The 18,651-nt window shown below is 49.5% G+C and overlaps 1 protein-coding gene across 1 annotated transcript; it reads right to left on the bottom strand.

Annotated features, from left to right (window-relative positions):
* Window positions 1–1,586: 1,586 nt before the first annotated feature.
* On the bottom strand, window positions 1,587–18,441 carry LOC142560393 (uncharacterized). Its single transcript, XM_075672463.1, has 6 exons — window positions 18,211–18,441; window positions 16,426–16,595; window positions 13,268–13,391; window positions 11,911–12,218; window positions 6,447–8,026; window positions 1,587–2,103 (listed from the first exon to the last, which is right to left on the bottom strand). The coding sequence occupies exons 1-6, from the start codon at window positions 18,362–18,364 to the stop codon at window positions 1,776–1,778; spliced, it is 2,664 nt and encodes an 887-aa protein (XP_075528578.1). The 5' UTR covers window positions 18,365–18,441; the 3' UTR covers window positions 1,587–1,775.
* Between the last annotated feature and the right edge of the window lie 210 nt (window positions 18,442–18,651).

Below are 18,651 nucleotides of genomic sequence, written 5' to 3'. Positions count from 1 at the left end.
CACATCCGCAAGACACACTCAGAGCACCAGAGTGCCCCCGTACATAATTTACTGCAACGGACCCAACTTTACTTTCTTTGATTTAGCCATTCGGAGTGTGCCGCTGGGAAAATGTGGTCATTCTTGGCCAATCCTGCAGAATTGGTATGTCCACAGCACAAGAGGTGCAGAATCCCTAAACGTTGCTTGATACGTGTCGCACATTTCTATGCATACACCCATTCTTCCCTGAACATATGCATGGTACATGAGCACACACACGCATACACATACGCGCGCGCGCGCACACACGCACACACACGCACACGCACGCACGCACGCACGCACGCACGCACGCACGCACGCACGCGCACACGCGCGCGCGCGCGCACACACACACACACACACACACACACACACACACACACACACACACACACACACACACACACACACACACACACACACACACACACACACACACACACACACACGATGCTGAAGACGTTATGGTTTTGCTATAGTGAAGCATAGGAAACCAAAAGTTCAGCGACTCTCAGGCATGAGCGCGGCGCGCAATTCAGCCAGCTGCCCCGTCCTATACGTTAGGCAAACGCATATGAGTCGTGTACGAATGCGCAACAAGTTGAACGGCTGCACTTAGTGAGCGTCTAATAGTTCCCGACGACTGAAACCGTAGCTTTGTAATTTTGTCAAGAAAGGGTGGACCTGGATCACATTATCTGGGCCTGCCCTCGGGCGCCCGACAAGGCCAAAAAATTCAGTATTGGAAGCAGTGGGAGACCGTGTTGCTCAGCTCGGCCCCCGAAGACCAACTTTTGGCTCTCCAGCAGGCCGAGGATGCCGCTAGAGCTCAAGGGCTCCTGGCCGCCATCTAGGCGGGGTTGGCCCCCCCACCAATCTGCCGGCTATATAAATAAAAGTTGTTTCTCTCTCTTTCTCTCTCTCTCTCTCCAATTGAGTAAATACTGCGAATCGAAAGATTCCACTCAACAATTCATGAGCAACAAAGCGCCTAATCTAAGCCAACCCGATCCAACGTAACCTAACTTAACCGTTATCCGCCGTGGTTGCTTGGTGGCTATGATGTTGCGCTGCTAAGCACGTGGTCGCCGGATCGAATCCCGGCCACGGCGGCCGCATTTCGTTGGGAGTGAACTGCAAGAACAGTCGTGTACTTAGGCTTAGGTACATGTTAAAGAACGCCAGCTGGTCCAAATTAATCCGGAGTGTCCCCAACTACGGCGTGCCTCGTAGTCAAATGGTGGTTTTGGCACGTAAAACCCCATAATTTAATTTTGACTTAACCTGATCGGTTGAAAAGTTAACCGTTACCGTCATTTCTCCTTATTGTTCCATTTCGTTGAGTAACAAACATCTAATAGGTAGCGCAAAACATATCGCCCTGAGACGCACATTCCGCAGACTGGCAAAACTGTTACATTAAACAATATACTAACAACAGGCAGTGAAATTTCGCTTAAGTGACTTGTAGAACGTCCTCCTTCGCTCCCTCGTGAATTCGTAGAGAAGAAAAAAAAAATGTCATCGTCGGTCAAGAACAGAAACTTCTGACATCCCGATGCCGTTAAAGACAATTTATTTTCTACGCAGTATTTAGCTTGTTCACCAGTCATCGAACATCACTTACTATTGTGCAGGGTGAAATAGTAAAAGCAAAAATAAGCACGTGTGTCTTCTACGTGCATGGTACGGCGTTCTATCATCCTTCCTGGCGGGTGCTGCGATACCCGTCGTCGAGGGGCTCGATGAGGTCACTCGAGCGCACAAGGGGCCCTTTCACTACCGTCGTTGGAGCAGTTGAAGGCGTCCGAGAATTCGTCCATTGTGGCGAGCGGCAAGGTGCAGTGCGCTTTCGGGTCCAGATGACCCGGGACGGTGCTAGCGGCGCACGACATGAGGCAGTAGCGAACGAAGAAGGTCCGCTGGGCGTCCATCCAGTATTCGTGCCAGTTGGACGCCGACTGGTACGGTTCCAGGGCGTCCTTCAAGGCACCGTGCGCCAGCGCCAATCCGCGAGACGTCAAGAACAGCTCGCCCCAAGCATGCGTCGTTGCTTCCTCCGGTGTAGTAGAGGGAAGGCTGCGCGGGCCATGCAAAGATAGATAGATAGATAGATAGATAGATAGATAGATAGATAGATAGATAGATAGATAGATAGATAGATAGATAGATAGATAGATAGATAGATAGATAGATAGATAGATAGATAGATAGATAGATAGATAGATAGATGTTAAGTCAATCAGAAGGCAGTATTCTTTAGCGATATTCGCTACCACTTTTCGGTATCGGGTGTTTCTAGCTTCTTACCGTGGGCCGGTCCCGGAGATAGTGCAGCCTGAACATGTCGACCGCTATGTCCCCCTTGGGACCATTGGTCGTCCTGATGTGCCGAATATAAATATTTTTCTATATATTAGAGACTTTTATCTTGTACGCTATTCCGGTAAACGGGAGCGGTTTGGGCGGATTACCGGATGGTTGGGGCGTAAACGTGAGCGGCCGGAGCGGTGAAGCCGCCTGGTGTTGTAGAGCTCAACCAGACAAACGCATAGCTAAAACTCACCATATCCTGCTTCGCCACTCGTGCAAATTTTCGGCAGCGGCGTAATTGTGAACACGATTACGCCACTGTCGAAAATTTACGCCAGCAGCTAAGCAGAATATAGTAATTAGCTCTGTGTTTGTGTGGTTGAGCTTTGCGCCACCAGCTGGCGCCACCAATCTGGCCGCTCACGTTGACGCCCCCGCTAAACCGGAAAACCGCCCGCGCTTGCCCGAATACCGGACACGCTAAATGTTTCTATTATATTTATTGAGCAAACAAAAAAAGATTCGCAGTTCCGCCGGAAAGGAGAAGCACTGATTGCGATAGCAAATTAGTAGATAGTACGAAGTAAGGATAGTAGTTTTATCGGCTGTATAAACGTGTAAATATTCGCTTACTAACTGAATTAACAATGATAAAATGTGTAAGCGCGACTCAACGAGGACGTAGAAAGAAAGGCACACGGAGACAGCTGTCTTTGTGTGTCAGCTTCTCTCTACGTCCTTGTTCATTCGCGCTTACACATTTTATCGTGGATTCAAAGCGACCGGCCCGCCAACATGCTTTATCTAAATTAACCAGCACAGCGTCACGTGCGCACAGGTAAACATGAACACACATCGCTCGATGACAGCAGAAACTGTCTGTGAAAACGTTGGAATCAGGAATCGCGGCAGCCGCGAACCAGTTGATCTTCGTGCATCTGTCGCTTCAACGCGTACGAAACGTCGTAAGCATACGAAGGTACCAGCACTAAGCGCACTCTGCAAACATCACAGATCGCTTTGAAGATGGGGCCCACGCGGGTACGCACTTTAGCCACGTCGCAGATCGCTTTCAAGGCACACGAGCGCCGACAACGCGTCTCTACGGCGTCCGCCAAAGGCGCCTACTACGGTGTCCACGATTCGCGTGGCCAACGCCGCAGTGGACACCGCGGTTATCTCCACTCTGTACGGAGCGGGGGAGAAGAACGCTCCTCCTCCCTCAGCTTAGCCCTGCCTAGCGCGCCACAGGAGAGGGCACGCATCCGGGCCGCGTTCTTCGCTCGCGCACGCGAGATTGAACAGCGTTCGCCGGCTCACCCTCACACGCTTTCACTCATACGGAACCTCACGGCGACGCCGACGGCAGAAATGCGCCTGGAATGTCCATATGGATTTGCTATCGCAATAATATCGCCCGATGGCAGGTTTCGAACAGAGGACCCCTAGTACAGCGCCCGACGCTCTAACCATTATACCAGGGGCATGCCCCAGCAAGCTGAATAGAACATCCTTGAACATTTCCCGCGTGCAAGCCAGCGCGTTCAGACACTTGGCGCGTTTTATTGCAATGTCAATTATATTAACACGCCGCGCGATATTTCGCCGTCGTCGATAATTACACGTAAAGAATACCGATTTCTTTAGTTTTATTACGTTTTCTGAAGAACATTACTCACATTAACTGTACGCTTTCAGTTTGCGTCATAATTTGAACGCCAGGTGGCGAAATATGTCTAGGCATGTGCTTGTTCAAATCGCACTGACTGGTGCACGGAAGCAGCTGTAATTAAGACTTCAGGTTAGACAGCTTTGCTCGCTGGAACGGATGGTACAACAGCGACGCAGACCCTGCCAGCTTGTGCCATCGTTACCGCACACGTAGTAAAGCCACAATACCTGTCTGTGCGCGGTTTCTGCAGCAAAGCACAGCGTTCCTCTCATCACGCAAACATGCCTCCGAATGTTAATTGTCAGAATGCACGCCAAGGAGCTCCTGTGAAACGTTAATCGTACTGAATCATGGAGGGCCCGCATACGTGCCAAGAACGCTCCGTCGTCCAGACGAAGGAACAACGGGCTGCTGTGTGTGCAGCGCACGCTGCAGCTCAACGCCAGACGCGCCCGGACGCGGCGCTGCGGATGCAGTACCGAAGCTGAGGCTAAACGGCGACGCCTTAGAAATTAACTCTGCAGTTCAAGATCCCGAAGCGGACGCACACATTGTGCCCGTCATGGACATGCCGCAGCAGAGGAACGCGAGGCCGATGGAAGGCGACAGCGCCTACAAGAACCTGAAGCCCTAGCCGATGCTTCTCGCCGTCACTTTTTCCTATCCACGTGTGTCTGCGCACGTCACGCCACGTGTGTATGTAACCCGCAACTCACTCCGTAAGACGGTCTTTCATCAACTTCAACTGTAGTTTGAATCGCCATTAAACTTTTAAAGTGAAAGCTTTACTAACCGCGTGGGGCCGAGTTTCACCGTCGCCAGCAATATGACCTTCGTTTGACCGCAGATGCGCCGTAGCCTTGGCAACGCGTCATGTGACTCGCCGCGCCGAGCTCCGCCGCAACCGCCGGCTTGGCGCATGCGCTCTCCGCAGTTGGGTCGCCGCCTGACCAGGTGACTCGCGGCGCGCCTAAGAGGAGCGCCACGCTCGCCTAGTCAGTGCGAACTTGGCCATGGATGAGAGCGAGGCCGGGCCGTAGCGGGAAGCTTTGAGCAGTCGTCGCCAAGCGGCGTCTGACCACCCCGCGGATACCTCCCGGCGAGCTGCTTCACTGGAGTGGGTCCGGAATGCAACAGGCGTCGCACCGTCCACATCAATGTAGCGACCGAGTTCGCGCCCTGTCCGTTTGTGCTTCGACGCTGCGCATGTTCGCGGCGTTTCTTCGCATGCCTAGCAGTTGCGCTTTCCCTGTGGCACAACAGGCGTCGCACCGCCGAATGATGCGTGTCTACCCAAGCCTAATCACAGTCATGCCTATAGCCACCGACCTAGGCACAACCGTCATACCCGGCTTAACGATGATTGTATACCCAAGTGTAATAATTACAGCTAAATCAAAGGTTAACCAAGTGAAACCGAGACTTAACCAGGCTAAGCCAAGCTTTCAATTTGCATATCCAGGGTTAGCTGAGCTAAGGGGCATCAAATTTTTTTTCATGTACCGTAACACACCCACATAGAATGTCTGACGGTGTCCTACTAACGTGGCGTGTTGGGAAAGTTGTACGGAAACCTCCTCTTCGCTAGAAAATTTATGGTAACGGCGTTCTGCTAGATGTCTTCTGGGATGGCAAAATCCATTCGCGGTATGGTGACTATCTTCGAGCCTTCGATGTATACCTTTTGTTAGAGCATTTCCCTAGGAAGGAAGCGTACGTGATGTTCTAGTATCCGGACTCGGCGTTGTCCTATGCAGAAGGCAAAAGTTCCTATTGAAACGCCGAGTAAGCTCGGGTTGGACTTTTTTACGGCGTTGCCATCCGCTGGCAACTAGGAGGAACTGGATTCGATGCCGATCATGTCTTATGGGGTGCCTGCAGTAACCTTGGGCTCGGAACGCGGTATAGGCCGCTACTCCCGCACCCTTGACATCATTGCCCTTACGCCTCTGACACGTTCCCTGCGCGTGCCTCTGCGTTGATCATCTCCGTCTATGTCCTCAAGTTTGTCTACCACTTAGTCCCGCGACCCGGTGAAACGTTTTCCTTACAAGTTGCAGTGCTCTCTGAACTTTCTCGTGAACGCACATGCTGGTTGTTTTGCTAGCTTTGTATTTGGTTGTCCTTGTATGAAGGTGTAACTTTTTTTGCTGGACTGTGCGTCCGTGCAAACGACCCTGTCTTTCATTGTACTTCGTTATCTTCTTTGAGTATACCCACTTAAACACAAACCGCGTAACTCCGTGACATTCACTAAGCGCTTTCATATGTCCTTCGGCCACGGTATTCCTGGCTCCCTTTGTGCGCACCGACTCTCATCTACCTCCGTTACCCTGCACTTCCCGTTCTTCGAACACTCTCAATCAATTCAAACAAATCATTACACAGTTTACTAGCGTGACGAGCACCTAAGACCGTGCAATCAATCTTTACGCACCTGGTAGCTTCGCGACCGTCGTGGTCTCTTCGGTATGCAGCTGCTGACGAATTTGTCAGTCGAGAGGTGAACGCTTTCAGGCACTGTTCGAAGTTCTGCACCGACACGATTTCGCTGTGGCGCAAGACGCCTGAATGTAACGACAAATCTACGGCGGCTCGGTACAGCTGCCTAGCCACCAGGAATGCCCAAGAGCCCATGGAGAACTCCAGAGGAACTTCCTTCGAGTACAGTACAGGACGTCGGCTCAGGTATCCCGGCACAAAGACAAGGCCCAGCCTATCCACGTAAACGACACTCTCTCCCAGAAAGGCCTTGTCCGCCTCCCTGTCCAATTCCGACTGCGGCGTCGCCAGGTAAGCCATGGCCCGTGCCGAGCGAAACTTCGCGTACGTCAAGGGGAATTGCGAAAGCTTCGTGAAGGTCATATTGGGGACAGCCGCTCGTAACGGGAAGAGTGTTCGTAGTAGCGTCGACTCGTCCTGGTGTGGTTTTTCGGAAGAGTGCAGGTGAACTCTGCTCGCAATACTTTCGATTGCTTTTCTTAAACTCTTGCAGACTCCTGAAGTGCACTCTTGGACGGCGTTTGCGAACAACTTCAACAGCGGCGGGAACACTACTGCGGTGTCAGCCCCGCCTCTCGAGGAGGACTCGTCCAATAGTTTTTTGTCCCAGACTGACCGAGCATAAGCGACGGCGCTGTGAGTGGTCCGCAGACAGACTTCGACGAGTCGCTCGGGGCTCCTGAAGCCCCGCCGTCGATGGAAGTCGAGTCTCAGGGCGTCGACGAGAACATGGAGGTATAGGTACACCGAGATCGCCAGAAGATCCCCGACAGAACTCTTCAGGTATGTGTAACGAAGTATATTGTTCAGGGCGTCCCACTGGTCGGAGAACGCTTCGGATTTGTAATCCAGTTTGTCCTCGCTGCTGACCACGTGCGTGTTGATAAGCCTGATCCAACGATACGTTCGGGATCCGTGGCACAGCGCACCTAGCACGCTGATAGCGCGCCTCTCGACAGGCGAGTGGAGGGACGGCCTCGGGTAGTACACAGCGTGGTCTATGTTGAGTACTTCGTCGAGCGTCACGTTAAAGCCAGTCTCCGCCGGCATCATTTTCTCGGCTTGCTCGAACACGATGGAAAGGTATTCCTGGACGTCCTCGGACTGCGGCGTCTCGCCCAGTTTCCGTCCAAGAGTCATGCCCGGGAACAGTCGGAGACGCGTGATGCCGTCGCTGCAGACTACGAGCTGTGCTCCCAAAAACGTGTGCACGCCGTGAAGGATGGACAGCGTGAAAATCCGCTTCATGATGGACACGAAATTCGTCGCTTCGACTGCGGATTCGGCCTCTGTCCGGAACGACTTTACCGTTTCGGCCATGGAGGAGGACACTCCGTCCGCCGCTGCCGAAGTGAAACGGATGCAGTACGAGTAGAACTGAGCGACTTGCAGGAGCGAACTCGACGCGTTTCCATTCCCGGTGGCAGCCATCAGCGTCGAATTGAGGTAGCGCAGGAACTCGTCCCTTGAGGCGCTGAGGTAGTTCTTCCCGGCGAAGGTGTCCATTCCAGTTGCCTAGAAACAATCACGAACCCAGTCTAACAGTGTCCATGAGCTCTCGGGCCACGAAAATTCGCTCAAATACTGCGAAGGGCCGTCCTAACCTGCCATTGACTATTAAAAATACGGTAGTGCGAATGGCAGTTCTTGAGACCGCGGATCGAATGCGAATCGAATAGTGCCAGAAGGAAATCCAATCTAATCGAATATCGTGTGCTTTTCGAATATTGTTCGTATAATGAACGGCTGTTTTTATCGTTCTTATATAAAACGATGTTCACATGTCCTGTATATTAATTACCGTTAGAAAGTTTCTGTAATTAGACCCATTACACCGCACATTATGAATCCTTGTCAATTAAAATCACAAATGGAGCATTAGGGCAAAAGAAAAAAAAAGGTCGCAGTTTAGCCCGAAAGGCGAAGCATCCATTGCGATAGCAAATTAGTAGACGGCAATACGAAGTGAGGATAGTAGTTTTATTGGCCGTGTAAACTCGTAAACATTCGCTAACTAAATTACCAAGCACGATACCACGCGCGCACAAGCAAACATGAACACATCTCACTCGATAACCGCGGAAACTGTCAAAACGCTGGAGTGAGGAAGCGCGGCAGCAGTAGCAAGCGAATTGACCTTCGTGCTGCCTCTCGTTTCAACGCGAACAGCGGCGAAAACACAGCGCACGGCGTCGCGGATCCCTTTCAATATACATGGTACGCACGTACGTCATTCAAGGATACTCTGCGACTTCCGGTTTACGGCGGCGTCATGTTGGGGAAATTATATGCCACGGAGGAAGGAAACTAAGGAGAGGCCCTGACGTCACTCTTTGAAGCAAAAGTGAAGCCGGAAGTTGGCGTTGCTCATGGCGATGCTCCGCCTTTTGGGCCACCGTCCTCTCTTGTTTACATCTTTCGCGAAACCACGCCGCGCTGCGCGTGGTATCGCGCGCGGAGCGCGCGCGCTCGCGCAACATCCGGCAGAGCACGATGCAGGTAACACAGCGCTACAAGACACGGTGACTAACGCAAACCCGCCCACACAGCGCCTTTGCCACGGCACGAAACTAATAATAATAATAATATTTGGGGTTTTACGTGCCAAAACCACTTTCTGATTATGAGGCACGCCGTAGTGGAGAACTCCGGAAATTTTGTCCACCTGGGGTTCTTTAACGTGCACCTAAATCTAAGCACACGGGTGTTTTCGCATTTCGCCCCCATCGAAATGCGGCCGCCGTGGCCGGGATTCGATCCCGCGACCTCGTGCTCAGCAGCCCAACACCATAGCCACTGAGCAACCACGGCGGGTACGGCACGAAACCTACCAGAGAAACACGTGTGAGCGCTCAAAACCATAACAACGCCGCCATTGTGGCCCAAAAGGCGTGGCCATACAGCAAAAAAATAAAAAAGCAGCAAAAAATGAGAACCTACTACGTCATTTCCGCCACACTTTTCTCCTAGCGCGCAGAGGGGGTAGGGCCTCTCCTTAGTTTCCTTCCTCCGTGTTATATGCCTGTTCGCGCGCCTGTTGATAAGGTTCCCCAAGATGGCGGAAGGTAGCAGAAGAAGACGACAGCAGCGGATGTGACGTCACATGCATACTATGTATAGGGCTCGCGCCATACGCAGCAGCCGTCGAACTAGAACGCCCCCCCCCCCCCTCCACCGGGGCCTTGCGCGCGCCGGAAGACGGCGCACGTCCTGCTTTCCTCCCTTGCGCGCGCAATATTGAGCCGCCATCGTCGGCTTACCCTCGCATGCTTTCACCCGCACATACGGCGCGAGGCGACGATGTTATCGCCCTTGGACTTTATATGGAACATAACGGCGACGCCGACGGTGACGGCAGAAAGGCGCATGCCATGGAGTGTCCATATAATTGCTGTCGCAATAATATGAGTTTAATTGTTCCTATACCCAGGACTCTGGTGCTCGAGATTTCTGGTTGGGTCCAGCTTATTGAACGTCTTTCTTCCAAAACATTCTGTGTTTGCTCGTCAAGCCGCAATCACTTGTGTCTTGTTCTTTAAGTGAGAAGACAGCTGTACGTGCGGAGTATACTCACGTGCACATGTATGTATGTATGTATGTATGTATGTATGTATGTATGTATGTATGTATGTATGTATGTATGTATGTATGTATGTATGTATGTATGTATGTATGTATGTATGTATGTATGTATGTATGTTCAAACATGACATAAAAATGTTGGTGCTTGGGAACTCCCAAAATATTTTCACTCTATTTGCAGGTGAAATGTGTGGACATGCTAGAAAAAGAAGTCGACAGAAAGTGTCAAGTGCAAAAAAAGGAGAAACAGTTATATCCTCACTTTCCCGCTGCAAGTGTATTGACATGGAAAGCGTGCCGTCTAACAGTGTCGCATACCTACATTACCTAATTTTTCGTAAGGTTTGCGAATTAAGGATCGAGTTAATATTTTACCAATGTTGCGTCAGTATTAAAAAAAATTCTGTTTGAGAGAAAGTTTCTCTCGTTGGTCGTCGAACTTCCCGTTGTAAGTCTTCTGATTGTGGAAGGACGTAAGAAGTTGAGACAGAAAAGTTCCTGAAGCAGTCGAAGTCTGCAACAGCAAGGTCACTGGCGATGACACTTCGATCTTAAAACAACGTGTAGCTTCACAATCATTGTTCTTTCAAGTTTGCTACTGCTTACGCTTGTTTGCGGCGTACAAAAGGTAAATAATCGCCAATAAAGCGCGCTTCTATCCCTGAGACGCCAATCGCAACGAAATTTTGAACCACGTAAGAAGCCTGTAGTTTAAGACAGTGTATATACGAAGGAACATCCGTGCAAAATTTGACTTTTGAAATACGAGCGGAAGCGTCACGAAAAGCTCGCAGCTGCCTTTGATACCGAAACTGCACTGGTACAACTCCGTATTGCCTGCCGCCGCGAAGACGCGTGCTGTGCATGACGCGTGTCTGCAGCCGGGTTCCTCTTTCTCGCTTTCCAATGAACACATTGCCTCATTGGTGCCGCCGTGAAGTCCGTCCATAACACTTCTGTAAATGTACATGCCGACAAGTTTGTCTATATATATATATATATATATATATGACGCGCGTTCGATTCTAAATTGTAAACGATTTTTTTTGCCCGTTGAAGAACGACACACACTAAGCGGCATATACTTACACAAGTGGGCGTCAAAGAGGGTCATTGAAAAGCGACGCGCATACCCAATCGGACATTACGAGTGCTACAAGTCGGCGCCAAAGAGTTTCATTGAAGAGCGGTACATGTCCAATGCGACGTACCCAGGGGCCGTGTTCTGAAACGATCCACTTAGGCGATAGTATCGCCGTCAGGCGCGCGCTCACTGGCTGGCTGAGCAAAATCGTATGACGTAGCTCATCAGATTTTGCTAAAACAGCCGATCAGTGCGCGCAGATGGCTAAGGCGTCGCCGAGGCGATAGTATCGCCGAAGTGGATCGTTTCAGAATACGGCCCCAGTTCTGCATCCCCGCGACCTCATGTCGGTGTGAAATAAGTTCGTTCAAGAGCAGCACATTGGTACATATATGCCACATGCCTACTGACTCAAGTTGGTCCAACGATTGGTTTCGAAGCCTGCTTGCTAAACACAGCCGCCCGATGGTTTAACCATTCGACTTAAGACTACCCAGTGACCCGGGTTAGTGGGATAACGGTTAGAGACATATGTATCCACAATTACCCCAAGAAAGGACGCGTGAAGTACCCTAAGAATGCTGATCACATTGAAAAAAAAAAAATGCGTGCTCGTTTCTAACCGTCGGCGTCTTGAATTTCGGGACCCGTCGATCGATACGTACAAGCTTAAGACATCAGAATATGGCAGTCTTCACAACACATATACGTATCGCTTGGTAAAGCACTTTACCAGGGGCGCCGAGCCGGCCGCCCACTTGCGGCAGACGTGGCCGTGCAGATCCTGGCAAGGGTCCACAGCGTCGTCCAGCAGCTGCCCCAGGTCCAGCCGGGCGACCTCGCACGCGTGCTTCTCGCAGCGTCGTAGGAGCGCGGGCCGCGACGTTGTCCTCTGGTTGTCGGCCACCAAGTACAGGATGAGGCAAAGCACGATGGCCGCCGTGACGCCCAGACCGCAAGCGACCTGGGCGACGCAGTCGGCGTACCTCTCGACCAGCGACCGCGTGGCGCCCGAGATCTCGCGGAAGGTCGTGCTGCCGACTGGAGCCGGCAGAGGAACAAGAGATGACTTTTCATTTGTAGTCCCAGCGGAGCTGAACATCACAATCAGAGTTTGATGTCCGGGACGACGCCGTCAAGCTCGGACATGTTCACCAGGGTTGAGCTGCTCGCGCCGCTGACGCTTCCGAGCACAACAGGCACGGCCACACGAGAATGGACGCTCGCAGTTTTCTTGTTTGCACTTATCCGCCGAGTTGACGGACTCTTGTAATGCAGCCCCGACTATAGTGCAATGCAGTTTTGGTGTCAGCGCTGGAAGAGTCCACTCTTGTTTGTCCGTGTCTGTTGTGCTGGGAAACTTTGGCTGCGCTGTGAAACTTTGGTAACGCTTCAACTAGTGCAACGCTTTACTTGGGTGCAACGTTGTGTCTGTCCTTGTTTCTCCCTGTCTTGAACGCTGGGAAATTTTAATAATGCAGCGCCACCTAGTCCAACCTTCAACTTTGGTGTTTGTGCTGTGAGTGTACATTCTTGTTTGTCCGTGTCTGTTGGCTCGGGAAACATTCGTCTGACATGTTCTCTATATCGCCATCTTGTCGGCCATGATTGGCGAGATACGTCCGTTCTGGGCTCAAAATTTAAACGTGACTGGAATTTGACAGCTGTCCTCTTCTCATATACGCTTTAATAGACACTGGCTATCGTCAACATGCGTAATGGGTATACTTCCATTTTCGAATGTCCAACATGCCACCACTATATTGCCGCGAAGTTCAAAATGCGAGACTTTCATTTCATCCGCTGATCAGCATCATACTATACCGCCTAAATTCCAGTAGTTGTTTTGCAAGAATAACCTAGCTATCAGTCTAAAAGACAAAAATGTGTTACTCTTTGGCGTCCCTTCGAATTCAATCAATCAATCAATCAATCAATCAATCAATCAATCAATCAATCAATCAATCAATCAATCAACCAATCAATCAATCAATCAATCAATCAATCAATCAATTAATCAATCAATCACAGTCAGTCAGGCCATCAATCGATCTATAATTCGGTAGTCAGTTCACCTCACTCGAACTTACAGTGCACTGTCGAATTGAGTCGGTGCCTGAAGTTCTTGCCGGTCTCTTGAACAGTTGACAGGGCTCTTCCCGACTGGGACCCGTCGTGGTTGCCCAAGCCTCGCCGTATTCCATGCAACTGTTCCTGGCCATTGTGAGACGGAATGGCACAGACTACAGTGAGCGTATGTGCCCTTGATGCGCTCAGAGCTGCGCGGAACACTCCACCGGCGTGAAATTGTCCACGTGACAAATCGCAAGTTCGCGAAATTAGAGAGTTCCACATTATTGGCAGCGTTTGGTTATTAACCGTCACTTCAAGGTGTCACTATCGAGAAATGTCGCTGCAATCAACGTTTCGACGAGATGACTTTGTCAGGGCTTGACGAAGTTAAGTTGCCTTGTCGAGGCGTTGCTTTTTCTCGGCACTGTTATTGACTTTGAGGCTCCATCTTTGTGTATGAATATCTGTCTTGTTTGAATGTCGTACATTGGTATCAAGACAATCACCAACGCCCTTACACTTCTTGCGAAGTAGGCCCGCCTTATAAACCGCATCAACGCCAAAATCTGGACCTGTAGATTGATCTGCGGAGTGCTAGAGCATTAAGAGACAGTTTTACCTGAGGAGTTCCTATCTAAATACATAGGAACGAAGAGCTATAGTAGTTTTGCTTGCCATCCCGTGTAACGAATTTGATGAGGTTTGTTGCATTAAAAGAAGTGTGTATCTACTGTGGGAAGCGTGTTTAATTTAGGCCATTCATTTTCTTTAATTCTTTAAACTCACACTATTTCAGAAAAAAACGCAAGTATGAAGTGACTAAGCAATAAACAAAAGAATATCACACTTATGTGTGCTTCATCTATTAAGAGACAGAAGTAGTGTATTATATATTACGTAGGGTGTTCCAGCTAACGTTAGCCAAGCTGTTGAAAAAAGAAGAAAGGATTTAGAAAACATGGTGTGAGATACGACTTTAAAGCTTACGGTATTCGGTCGTCAGACCTCTGACAACTTAGCATCGCAAGTCTCATAATAGTAGTTTGTGATAGTATAATTATAATGGTATTTAGTGATGTGATTTTTAAAAAATATATATATTTAAACACCTTGGCTAATGTTAGCTGGGACACACAGTATACCACTCTGTAATATAGCACTGATATCTGAGTGTGACTCAGGTTCTGGAAGATCCGTGCTTAGACGAACCGCACCTAATAGAGCGACGCACACTTTCCGCTGTGTCGCTCGTTTTTCTGTGTGACACGTCTAATCGCTGCTCCTCAAGAATCTGAACTATGCTACAACGACTGGACAATCACTAAATACAAATGCAGAAAAAAAAATGGAACACGCAGGCTGGTTTTGAGAAACGCAGTGCCAGTATGTACTGTATTTTGTTTGTAATGCTCGTGAAAACGTGTGAATGCAACTACACGACTAACAAGACTGAGAGAAATTGAGAGGAATATTGTGGAGCTGGAAATACCATGTGGAGCACAGAAGACAGATGACCGGTGGTCTATTATACCAGGTTTTTTATTTAGCTGCACCAAAATTTTAAATATAGCCTGTGGTAGCTCGATCGATAGCCCAATTCTAATTCTTGAGCTGAATTACACGATGAGGCGGCCATTACTTCTTCGAGAAATTAAAGTGCTTATTTGAATAATTCACATAATTCCACTAATTAACATTTTAATTAATAACGTTGCCGCACATATTTCACGCTACGAATTATACCCGATTTGTTCCCAAGAGGTACTTATGCATGTGGAACGAATTCTCAGGACTATACCTGTCTGGTGGTATTAATTTTATGAATGCCCGACGAAACGCACTGGCGTTCCATTCAATTTGTGCTTTAATGCATAAAACGTTTTTATATAAAAAAGTAAGTGGAACAACTGTGCGTTTTTGTCGCAAGTTTGATGGCGCGTATCTCGAAACGGGTGTCATCCTCCCAGAATCGGACCTTCAACTAGCCTTCGGCTACAGGTCCGACAAGTGGTTGTTACTTGTGTACAATAATCTGAAAAAAAAAACATCTTTTTTTCTTCTTTCAATTCGTTCCAAGTTGACGTGTCTTGCAAAGCCACTAGCAACAATTCGCAGATTGTAACATGTGCCGTAAGGTAATTAATTAAAAATGTAGCTAGTGTAGTTACGTTAATTATTCAATTAAGCGTCTTGATTTGTCGTAGAAGTAACTGCCACCTCATCGAGTAATTTAGCTCAGTGGTTAGAATTGTGCTATTTGTCGCAAGCAATTTTTAAAAATTTGGTGCAGCATAAAAAAAAAACACCTATAGAGTGACGGCATGATTGGGAAGGGAGTGGAAACGCATTCGAAGACGGTGGAGAATTAGGTGGTGTGATGAGGACCAGGAGATTCGGAGGTATATAATTGAGTCTGTTCGCTGACGCAAGATAATTAATCTAGTTAGCGATTGCTAGGAGAAGCTTTCGTGCCGCAATTGTAGATAAAAGAGAATATCATGGTGAACGAGAACGATGGTTGTGTTGCGGCGGCCAGAGGCGTAGCCAGGTAGGGAGAGAAGCTCACCGGACACGTGACTCCCCCACCCACCCCCACACGCACACTTTCTGAACTTTCCGTGTAATTTGTTTGTTGACGAGGCTACTCTTGCTATCATGGAATGCTCTTCACAATATTAGTGAATACCCTACACGCATTGCCTCCATTAACAAAACATTTGGGTTCTTCTGGTCGCAGAGCTTTGCCTTAATTTTCAGCAGGAACCGCTGGAAAACTCTCTCTGTTCGAATCAGCTCTCTCTCTCTCTTTACACAGCCTATAAATCCGCGGACAGCATGCACGTTCGAATAAACGAATAGAAAAGCGAGCATGAAGGAAATGCGCAGCAAGGTCGGCAGCAGCGCAGCATCGCTACTCCGGTAAGTGCGGTCGAGCATCTTTACAACGAACGCCTCTACAACGAAATGACCTGTATAACGAACTAATTCTGTCGCTGTTCTAGTGAGGACCCCTTCCTCCTCCTTAAAAAGAAATTCCTGGCTACGTGACCGGTGGTGGCGGCGAAATACAAGCACAAAGTTAAACTTTATGGTAAATTGCAATTCCTTCCGCCAAAAGCGCAACAAAGCAGCCGGCGATGGGCCCTGTGTAGGTGTGATCAAACGGCGTTTTCACCTCGCGACTGGAGGTATCGCGCAGCGTCGACGATGCCGGCGAGAGCGTCAAGCTGCCGCCGTTGGTGCCTTTGGTCTTCGGGGTGCGTGCCTTCGAGGATGGCCTCGAGGATGGCCTCGAGGAGCTGTGCCTGATTTCCTCGTTCTGGGCGGACGCGAAGCTGCTCACACCTGCGACATAGTGAGGACCCCGCGTGCATCAGAGTAACGAGTTTCTCTAGGGCACCGGGTGCGGCAAGGCGTGTGGCCGCGGAGTGCACGGCAGCCCTTAACTAGTGAATTAAATGGAAGCTATACTCAGTAAAGCTTCTTGCACCCCCTCCCCCCCCCCCCTTCTTTAATTGAGCGCCATTTGAAGATTTCTGCAGTGTGTCTCGTATGGCTAACATCCTCACCCTTGAGGCTGCAAAAAAGAAATTGCGTTGTATACAACAGCTGGATAAACTACACCAGCGGTGAGAGAAGCCATAGTGTAAAAGCGTGCATTGATTCTGACCCCCTGGTCGCGCGCGCCGGAACTTATCTGACACGAGGGGTTGGCAGTGATGGCTACTAACGTTTATTTCCTGCAGTTTTTTGTTTCCTCTGTTGCAGCTATCATCGTGTTTACTTGACACAAGTCGCCAGAGAGAAAAAAAAAGACATCTGTCCTTTTCAACGAGTCGATCTTAAGACCGTGGTGGCTTGGGCTAGTCGGTACATGCTCTACAGGGGGAACAGCGCGAAAATAATGACATGAAAAGGAACACGCACCAGCACTGATGTGTGTTCCCCTTCTTGTCCTTCGTGTTTTCGCGCTGTTCCCCTGCAGTTTAAATCTTACTCTTTTAAGGGTGATTGTGTTAGTCACGGGACAAGCCAGCACTCTTATGGTTGAATTTTTTCCCCCTGTGAATCGTTTGGGGCGCTTAGTCTTCTATTCATTGTGTGGCGTTTCTTCCTGTGACAAAGCAAGCTTCGCCGTACCCGTTCAAGGGCAGTAGAGATAACTAGAGAGAGGGAGAGAGTGACGAGGATAAAACACACGAAGGCTAGAAGGAATGTGCCTGGTCGTGCTTTTCCGCACCAAGAATAAATGGAGATATGAATGGAAATCGTCTATAAAGTAATGTGTTTTCCTTCAGCTTCAGTGTAAGCGCTTACTGCGTGGCAATCGTCATCACCATCATCTATTTAAGCCCACCGGCGGGACGAAACCCTCTACCAAAGGTCTCCCATTATGCATCCTCTTCCAAATGCCTGCAAAATTTATATCGCCATTACATTATAATCTGCCTGACTGCCACTTCGAATACGTGTTCGTTCCTTTGGCAACCATTCCTTCACTGGCTGAGAGACACCCGCTACCGTCTGCTCTACAAGTCGCCACAACATCTCGTCCGACTACACTTCTGCCTAACCTCAACTATAGAGTTTCATCTACCTGCAACGTTTACTCTGTTCCGCACTGCCGTTCTTCTACGATAGCGGTGGGCACATTCGTCGGTTGTGGAACCTACCTTTTGTTCCTATCCTATATTACATTCCACAACAATCGCTGGTGTCTCCTTGTCCGCAACGCACGCACAATCCGTCCAGACAAACACGCCCTTCACAGAATTGGCGACAACGCTCAAGAAGTATCGGACACTTCGGGCGCATGTTGCGCTGTGCGACAACAGTCATTGTCCAGCGAAAGCTAGTACCGGCAAAAAAACAAAGAAAAGTGAAGCAGCTAGGCGTGGCAGCATAATGTGGCGGCCCCGAAAGTGAACAAAATAAGGAGGAGTACAAAACTAGCGCCTACCGTCACGGCTGTCTTCGAAGGCGGGGTTGGCGTTGGCCGATCGATCGCCGCCCTGTTCGGTCAGCGCCGTCTCTAGCTGAAGGTTGGACGTCTCCGAGTCTCGCAAATGTGCAGGCCGGCAGTCCCGCGGATGGCCGTCGGCAGATGATTGCATGGGCCACTGTAAATGGGCTCGCGTCGACGAAAAGCGAGGGGACCTTCTCAGAAGCTGACCCTTGCGACAAGCTTCAGTTCTTCTTCTTCTACTACTTCATCGAAGCATGGAACGTGCCCATAGCGCGAGAACACTTTCATGTCTATGTGAGGGACCAGAATTTTGCAGTGAACAGGGCGGCCAAAAGAAAATCTCAGAAATATGTCAGGTTTCTAGGCGTTTGGTCTCCATGGAAAGAAGCAGCAGAAAATAAAAGACCATTCTGGCCAAGCAAACGCATTTCAAAC

This window comes from Dermacentor variabilis, chromosome 10 (assembly GCF_050947875.1).
Source record: "Dermacentor variabilis isolate Ectoservices chromosome 10, ASM5094787v1, whole genome shotgun sequence".
In the NCBI taxonomy this organism is placed as follows: domain Eukaryota; kingdom Metazoa; phylum Arthropoda; class Arachnida; order Ixodida; family Ixodidae; genus Dermacentor; species Dermacentor variabilis.
Note: the sequence above shows the minus strand (reverse complement) of the source record. Positions and strands in the feature narration are given on the sequence as shown.